Consider the following 19991-nt stretch of genomic DNA (forward strand, 5'->3'; position numbering starts at 1 on the left):
CCTCTATTAATGGAACCCTCTGTAAATGAGACAGATATTTATTTATACCTGTATATCTGAGACACTGGGTAAGTGGAATACCTCTATAAGTGAAACGACATTGCAGGTCCCTTGATGTCTCACTTAACCGGTTTCACTGTACTTACAATGGTCTTCAATCCATTGGCTACATTTGTTAACATCAACAGCGTTACTTTCTCCACAAATTGCTTTGAAAACTATACCGTTTCTTTTCTTAAACCCTTCCATCCAACCATTGCTGCTACAAAAATTATGAATATCGAGCCTTCGCGCGAAATCTTGTGCCTTTTCTTTAATCATCGGTCCACATACCGGAACGTTTTTGTTACGAAGTTGCTTAACCCATGTTAGCAAACACTGTTCAAGTTCAGGATATTCTGATAAACGTACCCGTTTTAGTTTTCCTTGTCCTTCAGAACATTGTGATTCAATTTTATGTTTACTCTGAATTATTCTACAAAGAGTAGATTTTGGCACATTAAATTCGGCACAAACTTCTTCGCGTGTCTTCCCACTTTCATAAACGGATATTAACTTCAGTTTTTCACGTAATGATAACGATTGTAGCTTTCGTTTTGACATTTTTCAAATAAACATCTGTATGATAGTAAAGCGAAACTAAAACTGAAGGTAATTGAAGCTCAAAATTTGTACTTACGTACTTGGAATTACGTGTGGAATTTGTGGGTAGAATAAGAATGAGTAAACAAACAATGTTATCTATGATGATAAATCGAAAGAACAAATCCCAGATATAGATGTTTACCTCGTCCCACTAACAGAGGTAATTCAGTGCCAAAGTGTTGGGACCTCAGCATGAGTTCCAGTTATGGAGGTTTCTCACTTATCCAGGTCCCACTTAACCAAGTTTCACTGTATATAATATGTTATGTTTTTAAAGTAACCCTCACTTCTAGGATTAATACACAAATAAAACTTGAAAAACAAAATTTTACTAACGATGCGGGATTCGAACCCACGACCTCCGACGTTCCGTGCCAGTGCTTCACCTACAGGATCTACTTAAAGCGTGGTGAAGCCACAACCCGAGAGTTGAACGGTTAGCTCAGTTGGTAAGAGCAACGGTACGGAACGCCGGAGGTCGTGAGATCGAATCCCGGATCGTTCATAAAAATTTTTTTTCAAATTTTATTTGTGTATTAATACTATATTATAGGTACCTATTGTGAACACTGTTTGTGGACCCTAATAAATATATTATGTTCAAATAGTCTTACTGACATTGACTGCATATAGGTACATAAGTTTAAAAAGCAAATATCAATGGAAGTGTTGCGAGAGGAACCCAGGAGTACATGCCACAAGCAGATCGGTGATGTACTATTTCAAGGGGTACAAGTCAGGAATACAATGAGAACATGCATAAAAACGGCTTCCGTGATGCTAAAGCTTTTATATGATGCAGAAAAACTATGCTAAGTCAACTTAACACAGCGATAAGCCTCTCTGAGAGGTAGAATTGTAGACTTCCATTAGCCACGGTGTTGACATATTTCTTCTTCTACTCGGCATCGTCTACTAGCATCAAACCTTTCATACGAGTATGTATCGCACTTAGTTGATAGACAGTCCATTTTCAGTACTTACACAAACTAGAGAACGATTTCTGACAATCGTGTGCTCGAACTAAAAAAAGCCAGTATTTTTGAAGAAAATTCCCATCGCGAACCCTTCCCGCGCCGCACTAACCGTATTTCCGTAAAATTTCCGACTTTAAGTAACATTCTATGTAGCAAGCGTAAACAGCGCGTGCGGATGACGTCATTATATCGGCGCGTTGCATTCGGGCAGCGAGTGCAATTGCGTGCTGCTCGAATGACGTCACTTGTATTCTGTCCCCAATTGGTGCACAGGATTTGGTACGTATTCGAAATGTGCTGGCAGTGCGTTCTTCGCGTATGATTCGGGTTGCGCGAGGCCATGAAAATATTCTAATTTGCGCGTACAACGATGAAGCTAACCTAACCCAACATTTCCATATTAGTCTAGAAGAATCTACTACTCAAATACGAATTACTCAATATAGAATTTTCCGAACAAGAAGGTGCAGGTTTTAATGACGAAATTCTAATTCCGCTTTAGTGACTCAAATAATATGTATGTTATCATATACTATATATACATGTAATAAGGATCTAAATTGCATCGCAGTCTTAGAAATATTACCATTACTGCATTGTGTGCTGAATCTTTAGATATAAACTACAGTAACATACTACTTTAGATCTACTTTAAAGCTATCTAGTTTTGAACAATAATATCACCTATGACGAGATATTTCTCACGGTAGAAGTAGAAGACTACATTTCCGAAGCAGTTTCAAGCGACATGATCCGGGTGGGACTGATGTCAGAAATCCGTTTAAGATATTGGCAAATTGAAATCAATCCTCAATCGTGTTAAATATCCCATTACTATTGCTAGAAAACTATAACATACAAATACAAAAGCATTACATAATTAATATAAAAGTAGTTTAAAAAACACGCTTTGGTTGAAAAGATAATGGTTGAAACTTAAAATCAACATCAATTGCAGCCTTATCGACGATAGATGAAAAATTTATATAAATTAACGAAAGTCTTATTTTGCAAATAAAAAAATGGAATAATGTTATCAAATTAATGTATTGTCATCGGTCCTCGATAAATCTACGAATTTTAAACGAAATCTGGCCGTTTAAAGTGGCTCAAAATCACGCCCAATTTTGTCGAATACAAATTTACATACAGGTGAAGTTAATAAAAAGCATGTAAAAATTTAAAAACTAACCTTAAAAACTATTAAGTATCTACCAACTTGAATATAATCAAAAATACTAACTGAAAACTTGTAAAATAAATGATAAAACGAACAAAACTTCTATTCAGCTCTTGCAAATAAATCGTTTTTCTTCTCGCTCTCACATCTTCCATGTTAACGACGAGAGTTCAGCCAGGCGTGAAGTGACAATTTAGTCCACAGGCTTAACGTATCTAGGGAAGAGGAGTTAAATACTAAGCTTCGAGAACATAGCCAGTAGACGGTAGACGAAACCATCCAATTACAAAACAGATCACTCCCTTTCGACTGGTAAATATCAAGTCTTTTAAGGCAGATTAATAAAGGCTAAAGCTAATTTACAAAGGGAATTTTGAAGGAATAAAGGTAAACTCACATAGTGTAAATAGATATAGGTCAGAGCAGGTTACTACTTTGTACCCTATCCTTTGTAAATCAGCCCCTACTCTATGTGAAGTTCCGAAACTAAATCAGCACCTGACATTTAGCAGTTATATTGGTCAGTCACGTTGGTGTAGTAAAAATAGTAGAACTAGCTACAAAACAAACCGAATTACATTTCATCGGTAGATAACTATATATATATTTTTTTCAATGAACATCTGTTTTGCTACGGCACAATTTAAACTGATTACTCACGAATTCATCAAACTACTGTCAACAACATATTAATCGACTAAAATCGTCATCAATTTCGTCTCTATTGGCTGTGTCCTTGAACATTCTAAGAATTCAATTCAACATAACAAAAGCAAGTTTAGGTGTTATATTAAACATGCACATGCGACATGCCTTATTTAAGGGCATTCATTCAAAATAGTTTGTAGCAGTATAGGCACACTGGTTCAACCGCCTCGTTATTTCACTCCCAATTCTAGCTAAAGATATATTAAGTGTGCAAACCATCCAAAAGTATTTTACTTTAATATTAAAAAATTTAAAGTAATTTCTAGTAATGTTTTTGTTAAATACAGTGGAAATATATCAAACATAATAAGTTTAATTCTGAGCGCGTACGCCTAAAGGTCGGCAACGCTACTGCGATTCATAGAAAAACCGATGGGTATCACTACTGCAATAGCTCATAAACTACAGTAGTTAGAAAATTGACATTGTACAGGGTGTGTATTTAAGCCTCGGGTACACTACGGGGACAAACGGAGCACCATGTGGCGGAACATGTTCCTCAACCATCACGTTGAAGGACCCGAGATAAATGGTGCGAAACATTTTGCAGACCAGACCTAGGAGGCTGAAGCATGATATACTTATTTATAACTAAAATGCTAACTATGGGCCTTATGAGAAAGCTCATGGTAGCTCAGAGGGCAATGGAGAGGGCTAGTTTCCCTGAGTGATCAAATCAGAAATGAGGAGATCCGTAGGAGAACCAAAGTCACCGACATAGCCCATATGATTGCGAAACTGAAGTGACAGTGGGCAGGTCACATAGTTCAACGGACCAAGATGGTGAATTCCAAAATGGCCGCCATGCCAACTTAAAAATGTTTTACATAAGTATTTATAAAGTACATTGTTATGTATTATATGATGGTACATAAACCTTTTCATGCATTACTAGAACACAACAGCATGCAGGCCACCTGATGGTAGTTAAGTGATCACCACGCAAACACCAGAGGAATCACAGGAGTGCTACTGGCTTTTGAAGGTGCATCTATGTCATATAGCCCACGAAATACTATAGTGATAGAAAAAACAGAATAATGCCAGTTCTCACCGGAGCTATTCCCACGCCAGTGTTTCCTCACGAACATGTTCTCCACGATCCTGTCGATATTCTCCTTCTCTGACGAATTGGCCGCCCTGGAACAGAAATACGAAATGTTGACTAAGTGGAATAGGTAAATGATGAGTTTAAGCAAGTTTATTGTTTCGTCATCATCATCAGCCGGAAGACGTCCACGTCGTACACGTCGCCTTGACGATCGGTCATGCCCTGCCCCCTCATCCAACCTATTCCCGATTTTGACCAGATCGTCGGTCTATCTTGTATGGAGGGCCTACAACACTGCGTCTTCCGGTACGTCGTCGCCGTTCGAGGACTTTGCTGCCCCAAAGGCAATCTGTCCGTCGAGCTATGTGCACTGCCCATTGCCAGTTCAGTCTCGCAACCAAGCTATTAATTATTTTATCTACACCCATGCTTTAAATCCTCTATTAAAGATTCTGAAACAGTTAGCTTATTGCCAACATTAAAACACCCAATGTTCTAATAACCATTAATTACATCATCCAAAAGAGTGTCGTAATGTTGTACTGAATTTCATAACAACACTCCTATGTTTTTTTATCCCTTCATGCGCCTTTGCGCTGTATGTTGAAACTCTTTAGTTTCAACATACAGCCACATTCTTATTGCTCGATGGTATCTGTATGAATTTCAAAAAAAAAACATTTTCGTTTCGCCGTAAAAAACAAGTAAGTTATTCGAATCATCGCCATTTTTCTTCGATATTTTTATTGTTATGTTTACAAAAAATGAGCGATTCATTTTAAACGCTGCAAAAGAACATTATATTCGAGTGAATTTTAATTATTGCACTACACAAAATGTAAATTACTACTAAAATAAATAATTGTTTCATTAATACTTAGTTTATTTGTATATAATCAGTAATGAATGATATTAGGTGACTACTAGGATTGGTGTGTTAATGTTAGCAGTAAGCTAACTGTTCCAGAAAGGGCCCTGTAGACGGTCAAATTTGTTTGTCGAATTTGTTTGTCAAACTTCATGTTTTCATCAAACAAAAGCGCATACGATCAAACCAATAGATCAAATAAATTTGCCCATATTTCAGTTTTCTCCTTGACGTTCGTGTGTTGTTATCATCTTCTGTCGTATATAACAATGAGTAATAATACAGATAAGGCGTTTTTGGCATCGACACTAGCACTATGTATGAAGAAAAAGAAAAAAGGTCGTCGATGGTCTAGAGAGTGGTTGAAATTACGGGATAAATATACGTTGTGTTTATCCATATAATCTTTTGATTTTATTCTCCACAGCATCGGCATGTCGCGATATACGGAGATAAATTCCAAAAGAAATTCTTTTTAAGACATGTTGCCGTTATTGATTGTCGCAGTTGTGTTCTCCATGGTTTCAAGGCGATAACAGAGATATTATTTGACAAACACCGTTGCACACTATCAAACAGGTTTGCCAAACACACCGTCAATCAAAATTTCCATCAAACAGGTCAAACATTTCCATTGTTTGACAAACACGTCAAACAAGCTCGCACACTTTCAAAAAATTTGACAAACACGTTTGTCAAACAAATATTTGACAAATAATTTGACCGTTTACAGGGCCCTTTAGAGGATTCATATTCTGGGTGTAGATAAAATCTTGTATGCAACTGTTGATAATAAGGTATTTAAACACTCATGTGATACTATGCGAATACACGAGGCGAAGCCGAGTGTGATAAATCCACATTCGTGTTTTAATACCCCTTATTACACAACTGCATAAATTGCATTGTATTGCATAAATAACTAATTACTATGATTATTAATATGATAGCACAACGCCAGTAAAAAATACATAGTGAAGAGAATTATAATGGCTCCTGCACATTGAAGCAGTCTGTAAATAACAACCGGGCTAACCGGCGATGTTGAAAAATATAAAATGAATAAATACTCTTTTTAAATATAAGATTACATTTGAATCGGTTTCGCCGTGTAAATGAAACATGTCATTGATAGGCGCAGTGCGACATATTCAGGGTAGTATCATATTTAGGTTATCTTGTGACACACTATGACTTAGAGCATATTGTTAATGTTATAGGTAGATGATAACCATTTGACGTGAACTTAAAACAGAGGTTGTGGTCCTACAAATTAACAACCACTACCACTGCTACCACTAAATGTAGTACAACATACACAATGAAGTGTCATTTTGTGTTCATCACAGATCATCTCTAGGCCCGACAATCAGAGCAGATCCTTGATATGTGGTGAAATGGTTCACTCTAATACCAATTCACCAGTGGGAGGCTCCTTTGCACAGGAAGCCTGCTAGATTATGGGTACCACAACGGCAACTATTTCTGCCGTGAAGCAGTAATGTGTAAACATTACTGTTTCGGTCTGAAGGGCGCCTAAGATAGTGAAATTACTGGGAAATGAGACTCAACATCTTATGTCTCAAGGTGACGAGCGCAACTGTAGTGCCACTCAGGATTTTTGGGTTTTTCAAGAAACCTGAGCAGCACTGCATTGTAATGAGTAGGGCGTATCAATTAGCATCAGCTGAACGTTCCGCTCGGCTCGTCCCTTATTTAAAAAAAAAATCATAATACTGGGGTGGACCAGACCAGAGCTGACCATTATACTCTATATTATGAGGCCTCAACTACATCTTATATATAAAATTCTCGTGTCACAATGTTAGTTATCTTACTCCTCCGAAACGGCTTTACCGATTTTTACCAAATTTTATATGCATATTCAGGGTCTGAGAATCGGCTACTATCTATTTTTCATCCTCCTAAATGTTATGGGTTTTTTTTGACAATTTTTTTGATTTATTTTTATTATGATTTAACATTGAAAAATACATACAAATTTAAATTTTCGCCCTTCTACGATCTACAACTATTTTTGTATCACTATTTTTATATTATTCTGTTCCATCCACCAAACCGATATAGGGTTGCAAGATGGCGATCGAATACAATAATTGTAGTACGATATATTTAGCAGGTCTGAGAATCAGTTGTATCAAAATTTTAATATTCTTTAGCTTCATAAGATACATAATAGCTTTAAGGGTAAATGTATACACTTCTACAATAAAGTCCCAGCCACTGTTGAGGCATTATCTAGTAATAAATTTAAATGTTTTATAAAAAAATGGCTCTGTCGTAAATCCTATTACTCCACTGCTGAATATCTAAATGATCGGACAGCCTGGGACTAGATTGTGATTATTTTATAGCGATAGAAATGTCTGTACAATATTGTATATTTTTATTGAAAAGAGCGCAAAAAAAAGAATGCTGGGAGTTTCTTGCGCCGCTTCTTCTCTCTCAGAGCGCCATTTGTTTCCGAAGCGGTAGTAGTATCTAGTAGTATAAGAAATGACATCAAAAAGAATTCTAAAGGAATCAATTTTGAGAAATAAATGCCTAATAATTGTTTTTTTTTTAATATGTTATATGGCAATACGGCGTTTGCTGGGTCAGCTAGTAACTCTATAATATGACGCACTCAACTAATATTCAGTGATAATCAGACAAAAAAGTTGCTAGCTGGATGTTGGTACCCACCTCTCTGGGACAGGTCGCACGATGGGTATGGCGGCCGTGGGTCGTCTCTGTGCTCGAGTTGGTTGCTCCTGGTCACCGCACGGCGCGTAGTACGTCACGCCACCCGCCTGTGTACCCTACAATTATAACGACATATCACTGACAAAAGTAAGGAAATGTACGAGGGACACACTGATATGATCGGGAATAGAATATTTCCGATTGAGTTACAATAAAACCTTTTTTAGAATTTGAATACTGGCCTCTTAGAACCTTAATTACATTCATACAATCAAAAACTATGTTGGTTTAAAGTTGACACGTCGTTGACAGAAATGGAGCTAACGCGTGAACATTTCCGTGCCATAATTTATCACAATTTTCGTCTTCTTCAGACTGGAATTACTGTTTTAACGATTGGTTTGCACGAATGGAAAAGTGCATTAAGTTGAACGGAGAATACTTCGAAAAACAATAAAATACAATTTAGCTATAACGTGCATGTGGTTTTTCTTATTCCCGATCATTTCAGTGTGCCCCTCGTATTAGCTGTCCGTGCTACGAAACATGGTGCCCACTGAAAATCAGTGTCGAGGCTCAGATGGCTTGACGTATACTGAGTGGGCCTGCGATTGGCAACACTACAGTGATTGCACTGCTCCTCAATGTTATAGTTTTCATATTCCTTTTTAAATTCCACTAGCTCTGTAATAATTATTCTTTATTATTGTAACACATTATGTGCAAATTACTTATATTGTTATAGGTTCCTTTTTTAATGATATTAATTTCGAACTTTATGTCCTGCAGTGTAATTATGTTGCTAATAAAGTTTATTATTATTACTTACAAGGGAAGTCCAATTACGTAAAAGATGAAATTTGTAAATTTTACCATTTCATTTTTCCACTTCTGTTGATCTTAAAGATAAGAATTGGTAAGTCATATTATCATCCCCAACATCTTGTGGTATTCAAATAACATCCTGCAACGTATGACTAAACTGCGAAATAATGATGACATGGACCCCTAGCCCCTATATACAAGACTTCCATGGTACCTGTGATTCTTCTGGTGTTTCAGGAGAATATGAGTAGCAGTGATCAATTACCAACAGGCGAACTTTAAGCTCGTTTTTTCCTCATCATATCAGCCGGAAGACGTCCACTGCTGGACAAAGGCCTCTCCCAAAGATCTCCATGAGTTCTGTTCTATGCTACCTTCATCCAACAAATATTTTCTTCCTAGCTTATATTTTTTTTATATATACTCACATAGTTGTGGTGCGGGTACATCTGTTGCACGTATGGCGTGTGCGGCACTGCGGGCTGGTACATAGGCCCCGCGCCGTATACGGAGCCGCTACCTCCAGCACCCTAAACAAACATTCCAATTAATTATCTAAAGCGCTTGCCACACATTCAAGTGGAATGGGAAGTAGCGAGGAATGGAGGTAGAGACATCATTTCTTTTAAAGAAAATAAGGGACGAGACGAGCAGGACTTTCAGCTGTTGGTAAATGATATTATGCCATGCCCATTACGCCCTCAGGATTCTTGAAAAACCCAAAAATTCTGAGCGGCACATTAAAATAAATATTCGCAACTGAAAAGATGCATTATCCGAGTGCAGGTTTGCTGATGTCCTTATGACGTCACGTGGTTAGTAGGGTCGGCATAAAATAAATGTTACTAATAAAGTGGTTGCAAAAATTTATAAACAAAAAAATAGCCAAATTGGAGCATTTACTAGCGTGTGCGCTGCGTACTCTAATAGTTATGTGAAAACAATGTATGAACAACAATTAATATAAACTTAGTAGACATAAGAACAATAACAAATTATTTCAGCGAGTGGGAGTTCCCAGTGGGAGGCTCCTTAGGATGCCGGCTAGATTATGGGTACCACAACGGCGCCTATTTCTGCCGTGAAGTAGGAATGTGTAAGCGTTACTGTGTTTCAGTCTGAAGGGCGCCGTAGCTAGTGAAATTACTGGGCAAATGAGACTTAACATCTTATGTCTCAAGGTGGCGAGCGCAGTTGTAGTGCCACTCAGAATTTTTGGGGTTTTTCAAGAATCCTGAGCGGCACTGCGTTGTAATTGGCAGGGCGTATCAATTACCATCAGCTGAACGTACTGCTCGTCTCGTCTCTTATTTTCATATAAAAAGAGAACAATAAATTCAAAGTTGCTGCACAGTAAGTAGCGAGTACACGCCTGCGTTGCTGACCGTGACCACGTGAGAGCGGCGCGGGTCACCGGAAGAGGGAGAGGTTCTTAGCACGTACCTGCATGTACTGCGCCGGCATCATGGCCGGCGGGGCGTAGCCCTGAGCTGCCTGCAGCGGGGCTGAAATAAATAATTAGATATTTTAATAAAAAATATATATTATAACATTATCTTAGAACATTTATTAATACGTCAAGATAGAATATGACAGCAGTGAAAACGTCGAAAAAAGTTTAGATTAGCGTTAACCTCTATTTTCGGCGATTCACGTACAGTGTCATACAAATCGCGAGTGTAAGACGTAGACCTGGCCTGTTTTATCGGTTGTCTAACAACAAGAGACTAGTATCTAGACGCATAAATTATCTAAGAACATTATATTTATAAAAACTGTTCTACGAACTTCCTTAAAACGTACTCACTATCATGAAACTATTTTGTAACATCACTATTATTGTATGATAAGGGAAGCGAGAGTGTCATGATCCATGCACACGCGTTTCATACGACATTCTTAATCACAGTTGTCGGTAAAAAAAATCTGATAATAATGAACCATAACTGAAACGTTAACAAATAATTATCGAAAATAGTGGGATTTTTATGTAAAAAAGCTAAGCAAAGCACAAATCGAATATGTATACGTCCGGTATTTAATAGTTACTAATGCCAATGCCAAATAATGAGTACCATTGTCACATGTGTAGTGGCAATCCGTTTTCTATAGTTGGACGTAATGCCAGAAAAACGTTCCAAACCACAATCATGTCGAAATCGAGTTAAGAACACAAAACTGGTCACGTGAATCATATTAACGGACTCACAAAAAATAGCGCCCTACTGTGATTTTTGTTAAACTTTAAACACCAATTCCTTAAAATGTGATGTTTATGGCTTGAAACGTTTTTCAGGAACTACGTCCAGTTGTGAAAAAATATATATTTATTAAGGTGTGGAAAGAAGTTTATATATTTTTTTTATTAAAATAGCGCGCGAATTGTGGGCAAACGGCAATGCGAACGGTCCGCATGCTTTAGATTTGAAGCTTACGACTTGTCATATTGCACAATTTACAATAAACTTCAGTCATTATCATGCATTGATTTTTTTTTGTAGCCTATTCCATGAAACTATTCAAAGTAGTTGTTTGGAAAATGAATAGTTTGGTGTTATGTTATGCTTTGAGGAGCTGCGTCGAGTACATTTTGAAATAGTGTATTTAAGAAAGTGTGAATTATGAATAATTTGATAAAATTATTTATTTAACTAAAGAAATATGATTCACTATTAGAGCCTGGTATTAAAAAAACACTGTATTACCCGAATAAACCACGAACGCCTCATCTACATGCACATTTAACTGGCATTAAGGTACAAAATTGATCGGTTTGTCATAAAACACCACTGCGGTAATATCAAGTTAGTGCCACTCGTGTTTTATATCTTGAGTTATGAGCCTTAAGGCCATGTAATAAGATCCATGTTAAAATCAAGTATGATGCAAAAAAAACTGCATAGTACAAACAATATAACGTGTGTAGCCTACTGTACATGAGTAGCTCTGGTGCGTAATCTTGCTGTGTGAGCAATATGTGCCAACATACTAAACAGTGTGAGGCTCCTTCGGACAGGATGCCAGGCAGATTATGGGAACTACAACGACGCCAATTTCTGTCGTGAAACAGTATTTTTTTTTTCTAATTAAAAGTAAACTTAAAAACTAGAAAACCATCACTGTATAAGGGTGTGGTGTCCAAAAAATATAAAAATAAAGATATAAAAATTCATAATATTAATTACAAGTCCAATTTATTTTTTGTTATTCTCCATGTGAATGTTTATATATAGGGTTCCTGATATCGTCAGATATAGCCGTGAGAATTTTATTTTTTGAGCTGCGCAATCGACTCCGAAATGTCGCGATTCTCGTTCTAATTACAGCGAAGAAGTCAGGGTCCCCACCCTCCACGAACATGCCTGATGCGCTGCAGCATCTCGGAAGATTCATAAGGGCCCTGTATGTATCATTATACTGGACCCTTATTCTTCTTAATGCTTTGTGTGTAAATGTTACCCACAGCTGACAGGTGTACATGCCTAGGCAGTAAGCTTTGAATAGGGTAGTCTTTACATCCCTACTGCATTTAGCGAATCGTCGCGCAAGCATTTTTCCTCTGACAGCGAGGGCCCTTCGTTCTCGCTCGATATCTTCGTCATCTTGCAGCCTCTCCATGGCCTAAATATTTGAACTGCTTAACACTAATAACCGTTCCGTTTAGATACCCCTCAGGTACCCTATCCAGACCTCCACCTGCAGGGAACACCATCATTTTGGTTTTGTATTAGCATGTATGTATTAACATTATTGTGCTTCAGTGTGAAGGGTGTCGTAGCTAGTGAAATTACTGGGCAAATGAGACTTAACATGTTATGTCTCAAGGTGACGAGCGCAACTGAAGTGCCACTCAGAACTTTTGGGTTTTTGCAGAATCCTCAGTAGCACTGCTTTTTTTTATGACAATAAGGGACGATACGAGTAGGAAGTTCAGCTGATGGTAATTGATACGCCCTGTCCATCAGAATGCAGTACTGCTCAAGATTCTTGAGAAACCTAAAAAATCTGAGCGGCACTACAATTGCGCTCGTCACCTTGAGAAGTAAGATGTTAAGACTCATTTGCCCATTAATTACACTAGCAACGGCGCCGTTCAGACTGAAACACAGTTATGCTTACACATTACTGCTTCACGGCACAATAGGCGCCATTGTGGTACCCATAATCTAGCCGGCATACTGTGCAAAGGACCCTCCCACTGGTTAAAAACTTTGTAATGGGCAGAGCGTATCAATTACCATCAGCTGAAAGTCCTGCTCGTCTCTCATCTGAGCTCTGACTCACCCATAGTGTGCGTTGGTATATTGTGCAATGAGTGATGCTGATGTGTCACCAGCTGTTGCTGTTGCTGCACTTGCTGCACTTGTTGCTGCTCCAGGATACCAAGCCGCACCTGGAAAAAAAATCTTTATTTAAATAGATATATGGATAGTAGATTATACGGGTAGGATTATCTTATGTCGTATATGATACGGAATCACCCTAAAGTTATTTAAACTGATAAGTTTGATTTTAAGTCTTAAGTGAAGCGAAGGATTCAACCAGCCCAACAATAAGACATGGTTCTATCCCACTGACCTGTATAAATACCACTGAACAGGCAGTTCCATATGTTTGATAGCAGATTTTTTGTGTCTGTTTGAAGCGCCACTCGCGAGCGTCCAGAGAACTAATTTTGACGTATAATAAAAATGGCTGCGAGAGAAGCGTACAATACTTTCAAGTATATTTGCATTTTGAATTAAAAACGTCGTTTTCCGTGTTATTTATACTTCAGGAATAAACGTAAAAAAGTACACGATTTGCGGAAATCCATAATTATCGGAATGATTTGAGTTTTCTTTAGTATTAATTCCGCCAATATTTGTCTTTAAACAATTCGACACGTGTTGCGCCTCTACACGAGGCATCCTCAGGACGTGTTGTCTCGCCAAAATCTGGCACGGATTTTAACTCAAATCAATTGGATAATAGTTTTCCTATCGATGCTTATTTAGATGGTTCATTACTGGTTTTCAGTACCGCAGACTCTCGGTACATGGCCAACAGCGCCAAAATGGCGAATATCAGTTAGGCACAAATTACAAAAGCACTTTGACAGCCGCCAGTCCAGTGGTATATAGTCAGAGGTCAGTGTTCATTCCAGAGGAGAATACTCTACTTTTCACAACTGTAAGGCAATAATAAAAAAGGGCTATTTAAATAAGCGTTTCTTAGGGTACTCTCGGGTTCCGTGCGAGCGCTCTTCCAATGAGCCAACCGTTCGAGTGCCACAAAGGTCATAAATCTTCATATGTCGTTGGTCAACTCTCAGGTTGTGGCTTCACATTCATTAGTGCCTGGTACAATGTTATTGTATACCTGTTGACTGTGCTGGGTCTGTGGCACGTTCTGATGCGGGGGCGACGGACCATGTGTTGGGTTCACCCCCGTGCCACCTAGCTGGACCTGCGACACATCAAACACTCCATGACTTTTTCATATAAATTACTTATTTTATTACTTTAGTATGCGTGACAAGCTACATCTTACACTCGGGATTTTTATGTCACTGTGTTAGTGTGCGTGCATTGCTCGAAACAGAGGTTAACCGTCATCCTCATTTATTTCGACGTTATCTCTCAATCTATATTTGGAATTTTGATATAATTGCTCGCAGTACCTTTATTTAAAGTGCGTGTGTACTGATGAATCTAATGTAACTCTTTGAGATTTTTTACGATTGATTTTCTTTTTTTGCAGATGTCGCAACGTTTGAGTATTTTTGTCGCACATATTGTTTTAAAACAATATGTAAAATACTAACGTACTAAACATTTATTGCAAAGAGTGACACTGAGTTATTAGCCACTTAATTTCATTAACTTTACTTTTTTGAAATTATTGTAAAATGTGTGGTGATTGATTGTGTAAAATAACCAATATGTTAATTTTGGAATCTAATTGGATAAATGATTATTGAATATTACTGAATTTAATCTGAACTTGGATAATGACCAAGATCGTGGATTAGCTAGCTAGACTAGCTCTTGTTGATACTGCTCATAAAAGCAGTTAGTTGGAAAGGATTTATCGAAAGGTTGGAAGGACCCATATATTATAGTCAAAACTGACCCCTATTGACACGTTCTCCGTTGATTAAAGATTGATTGGTTGATTCTTTATATGATTTTGATGTAAAATTTAATAAGGTCAATATGTTTTCGTTTAAAATAATTAATCTAGACTAGCTAGAGTCAATTTTAAATAATAACATAGAATATTTTGTATTCAATATCATAATGTAAGATGGCTTAATACAGTACTACTTATTTATTTATTATTTTATTAGAACGGACATAGCCCAATTACACTAATTAAATTAATAAATAACATAACCAGACAAAGAAAACAAAATTGAATTAAATTAAAAATAGTTTTGGGATGTCAAAAATCTAAAATTAAAAAAAAAAAAACTAAAAATCTAAAATTATAAAGTTTCACAAAAGTAAAACAAAAAACAGGAGAAAAAAAAATGAGGTCAGCCCATACATAATTCAATACTAAGATTTACTCCATTCATGATTGTTTATAATAATCTCCTGCAGTGAGCTGATGAATCTCAGATGATTGAAGAATTGGTCTTCTCAAAAATATGGTATGTTTACGCATTAAAGGACCACAATCACATAAAATATTATCTGCAAGGTCCAAAGATTGAGAGAATGTTGACAGACTTACTGTGTTATTGAAAAACGCGGTAAAGTTATTCCAAAAAGTTTTTTATCTTTATGTTACCTCTGTCACTACAGAAATACAGGAAGTTATTTTAAACTTAGACTAACTTTACATTGCGTTTTTATTAACATTATTTTATATTAGTTTATATTAACATTAAAACAGAGTTTGATATTAACATAATGTTTTTAACCGACTTCAAAAAAGGAGGAGATTCTCAATTCGTCGGTATGTTTTTTTTATGTTTGTTTCCTCAAAACTTTCGACTGGGTGAACCGATTTTGATAATTCTTTTTTTATTTGAAAGCTGGTGCTTCCCGTGTGGTCCCAAGTAGCAAATGTATGCAGTGGATGATAAATTTACGAATAACTCAATATTTCGATGATTCTTTTTTTATTGGAAAGGATATACTTCAAAGATAGTTAAAATAGTTTGGTGAGAGTTTGGTTAGGTTCTGATTACGGAATCCATGATTGAATTGTTAGTTTATATAATTTTTGGAGTCGGTGTCATCCAAGATAGATTTGTAACTACATACATACATAGGTGAGATGTGCTTGAGTTGTGAGGAGGCGAGAGCGAGTCGCAGCGGAAGGACACCGATTCCAAAAATGACAATAATCGTAACTAGAATTAGATTAATTACTTAGATTGTATAAAAATACGAAATTATTTTTATAATTTTTAGTGCATATTATATCTATTGTTTTGAAATAGTGTTTTTGAAGTCGGTTGTTTTTTTGTTAATACAATTACAATAACATGATATATTTTTTGATGATATGACCGTTAGAAACATAATTAAACTAGCTGACAGACGTTATTCTGTGACCATAACATCAAGTATTATTTCGTTAAATATGCTACCTGTTGTAATGAAATTGTTTCACAGCAGAACTGTCAAACAGTGCTTCAATAAATTCTCTGAGAGAAGATATGTCCATACAAAACAAAAATTGGAAATAAAAATTATTATGTGTCCCAAATCGAAATAAAAACTATCGTATCTGTCAAGTTGGACTAAACTGTATTCCATGAAGTAATTCCCATTAAAATCCGTTCATTAATTTAGGGGTTCACTGGGAACAAACATCAGGATTCTGGATTTATTATTAAATGATTAATTAATGTTTACTGTAAGGTCAAAAGTGTACCATAATAAGTAAGAAAATAAGGCACACAGAAGTCGTTCATCCATAAAGAATGAGGTGACATTACCTGATGCAGCATCTGTTGGTGATGCAACTGCGGGACGGGGCTGCCCTGGTGAGGGCCACTGGGTTGATTCCCACCGGACACAAACTCTGTAACATTAAAACATATAATCAACTCTCCACAACCCACAATATAACTGGTAATGTTAAACTAGAGGTTACATATGAGACTACAGATTGTGACATTCAATATGCATTATTTAATGTATGGATACTTAAATAAAATTTTTGTAACCAAAATTTATGAATAATGCGAGACTCATACCGACGACCTCTCGAATTCCGTCCGAGCGCTCTCACTACTGGAGCCAACCGTTCCAGTAGTACCCGAGAGATCGCGGATTGGAGTCCCTCATCGGTCATAAATTTTGGTTACAAATTTAATGTGTATTTTAAACACATAAGTGAAGGGCATCTCTTTGAAAAATAACAAATTGTATGTAAACTTTGATTGATCAAAAATGCTAAATTATACTAAATAAATTTAATTAAAATATGATATCAAATTTAAAGTGTGATAAATACTTGAATAGAATTCTCACCGCCATGATGCCTGTACTGTTGATTTTGTTGCTGGGGCGGTTGTTGCTGCGGCTGCGGCGGTTGCTGTGGCTGTAATTGTTGCTGTTGCTGTGGCTGTAGCTGTTGCTGCGGTTGCGGTTGTGGTTGCGGCTGTTGCTGCGGTTGTGGTTGCGGTTGTTGCTGCGGTTGCGGCGAATACGACTCGGCTAAAGGTCTCTGACGCAAGCTACTGTACCGTTTACTGCCACTGCCTGCCGCTTTTAAATAAATTCACCAAATAAATACAACAACAAACAATCAATTTGTGTCAATTCAAAGTACAAATTACTGTTTTAGTTTGTCTGGAATAATTACGAAAGCAAGTTAAGCTCGACATGCAGATGTCTCAGCTATGGAGAGACGTTACATTTAACAACCGGATCGTTCTAGAACTTTCAGTTTGTTCGTTATGCGTGACTAAGTGGGGGGTACCCATCAATGAAGCACATAATCTGTGAGTTTAACTAAAAAAAAATAAGAAAACGGTAGACCCAAAGGCCATCACTGCAACTTCCCGCTAATTCCACATCTAAACGCTTAAAATTGTACTTATGACGATTTAATGTATAAATGTTATATAATTTGTACTATTTTGAGCTCTTTGAGCTGAGAGTTGGCTGTTCTATTAATTCCGCAATTACTTTTAAATGAATAAACATATTCAGTCGATCGGTAAAGCCGTTTAAAAACTATTTTCAAAATCTAAATGTTTCAAAATCTACAGGTTCGAATCGGTCCGTCAAATCTCAGTTGCCCTTTCGAATGGCGCCAACAGCGATAAACGCGCCGAGCCATACAAAAGTTATAAGAAGTGTACATACATCCATACACACACTCATACATAATATATACATACAGACGTACGGACATCATCGCGGGAATAGTCAGAGAAGCTTCCTAGGACCTTAAAGCGTCGAGATCCGATGAAAACTCGAAAAACGGCGTAATAACAATATTTTCCCGATTTTTGAAAACTTTTAAACGAAATAATTAAAAATACGAATGTTCATAGGCGTGAGGAGTGATAATAATGAAGCAAAATTTGACTTACTTGATTTATTCTTGCAAATCAAAGAGATGTGATGAGTTGCCTACATAAATTACCGTTGGATAGTTTTGCGCATTTGCTAACTCGCATTGTGGTGAAGCCACGCCCATTCATATCAATATATTATGAAATAATATCAAGTTAATAGAACTTACAGGGTGCTGTTTGTGGCGGCTGTTGCTGGGTTTTCTGCGGTTGACTTTGTTGCTGCGGCGACTGTGTTGCATGCTGTGAACTTTGTTGCTGTTGCTTCAATGTCTGTTGCTGTTGGTTTTGTGGTTGCTTTGGTACTGCATTCTGCGTCTATAAAAACATACTGTATATTAGTAGTAATAAAAGTACAAATCTGTAATTCCGTCGGCAAATCTAAGATGACTTAATACATAGTAATACTAGCTGACCCAGCAAACGTTGTATTGCCGATATTAAAATCGCGATATAAAAGTAATTGTTGATCGTAGATGGGTGAAAATTTGAAGTTGTATGTATTTTTTAAAATTAAAAAAAAAGGCAAAAAAAATTAAAAAAAAATCGTGTGGACCACCCTTAACATTTAGGGGGATGAAAAATAGATGTTGTCCAATTCTCAGACCTACCCAATATGCACTCAAAATTTCATAAGAATCGGTCAAGCCGTTTCGGAGGAGTACAATGTTTAACACCATGACATGAGAATTTTATATGTTAAATTTAATAGAACCCAAATCAATTACTAACAAATATATGTCAGTCACAATAGGCTTTTAAACGAATTTTAATGGAACAAAAAACATGACAAATGGCATATCAGTACCAATAAACCGTCGAATAAATCTAGTTTGGAAAAAATATTGGAGGTAAAAGCAAATTTTAAAATGCGAATACAACTCGGATATAAAAGAAAACGGTAATGGAAACATGTGTTCATCCAAATATAGTTTAATTATATGAGTTAAATATCATATTTGCACATCTATTACATAGATGAATGTAAAAATGAAATGGAAAAAAATAAAAGGCATTATTATTATATCAATCAGTATTAAAACGAGTCTGGACGTACAGAATACAAAATACTATGGGCTGGTGCACACAGGAGCTGCAGATACAGTATGTTACTGTGTCCGCAGTATTTTCTTATATATAAAATTCTCGTGTCACAATGTTAGTTACCTTACTCCTCCGAAACGGCTTTACTGATTTTTACCAAATTTTATATGCATATTCAGTAGGTATGAGAATCGGCTACTATCTATTTTTCATACACCTAAGTGATAAGGGTTGATCATCCTTAACATTTTTTTTTAAATTTTTGGACCATTTTTTTTATTTTTATTTTATTATGATTTAACATTAAAAAATACATACAACTTCAAATTTTCACCGGTCTACGATCAACACCTATTTTTGTATCGCTATTTTAATATTGTTCTCTTCCATCCACAAATACGCAGTTGCAAGTCGGCAATCGAATATTATGATTATTGTAGTACGATAAATTTTATTTACGA

At 36.6% G+C, this 19991-nt stretch overlaps 1 protein-coding gene across 2 annotated transcripts in view; it reads right to left on the reverse strand.

The window, feature by feature from the left end:
• LOC126967630 (bromodomain-containing protein DDB_G0280777-like) overlaps positions 1–19991 on the reverse strand; it is a 41204-nt gene that overhangs the window by 8970 nt on the left and 12243 nt on the right. For both annotated transcript variants that reach the window (XM_050812194.1, XM_050812193.1), the window contains exons 9-17: positions 18657–18804; positions 17435–17671; positions 16897–16982; positions 14322–14408; positions 13245–13353; positions 10404–10465; positions 9389–9490; positions 8136–8251; positions 4565–4650 (exon numbers count right to left, since the gene is read on the reverse strand). In XM_050812194.1, coding sequence (XP_050668151.1) covers positions 4565–4650; positions 8136–8251; positions 9389–9490; positions 10404–10465; positions 13245–13353; positions 14322–14408; positions 16897–16982; positions 17435–17671; positions 18657–18804 — 1033 coding nt within the window. The remainder of the gene's footprint in view (positions 1–4564; positions 4651–8135; positions 8252–9388; positions 9491–10403; positions 10466–13244; positions 13354–14321; positions 14409–16896; positions 16983–17434; positions 17672–18656; positions 18805–19991) is intronic.

The sequence above is a fragment of the Leptidea sinapis genome, chromosome 13, assembly GCF_905404315.1.
Source record: "Leptidea sinapis chromosome 13, ilLepSina1.1, whole genome shotgun sequence".
NCBI lineage: Eukaryota > Metazoa > Arthropoda > Insecta > Lepidoptera > Pieridae > Leptidea > Leptidea sinapis.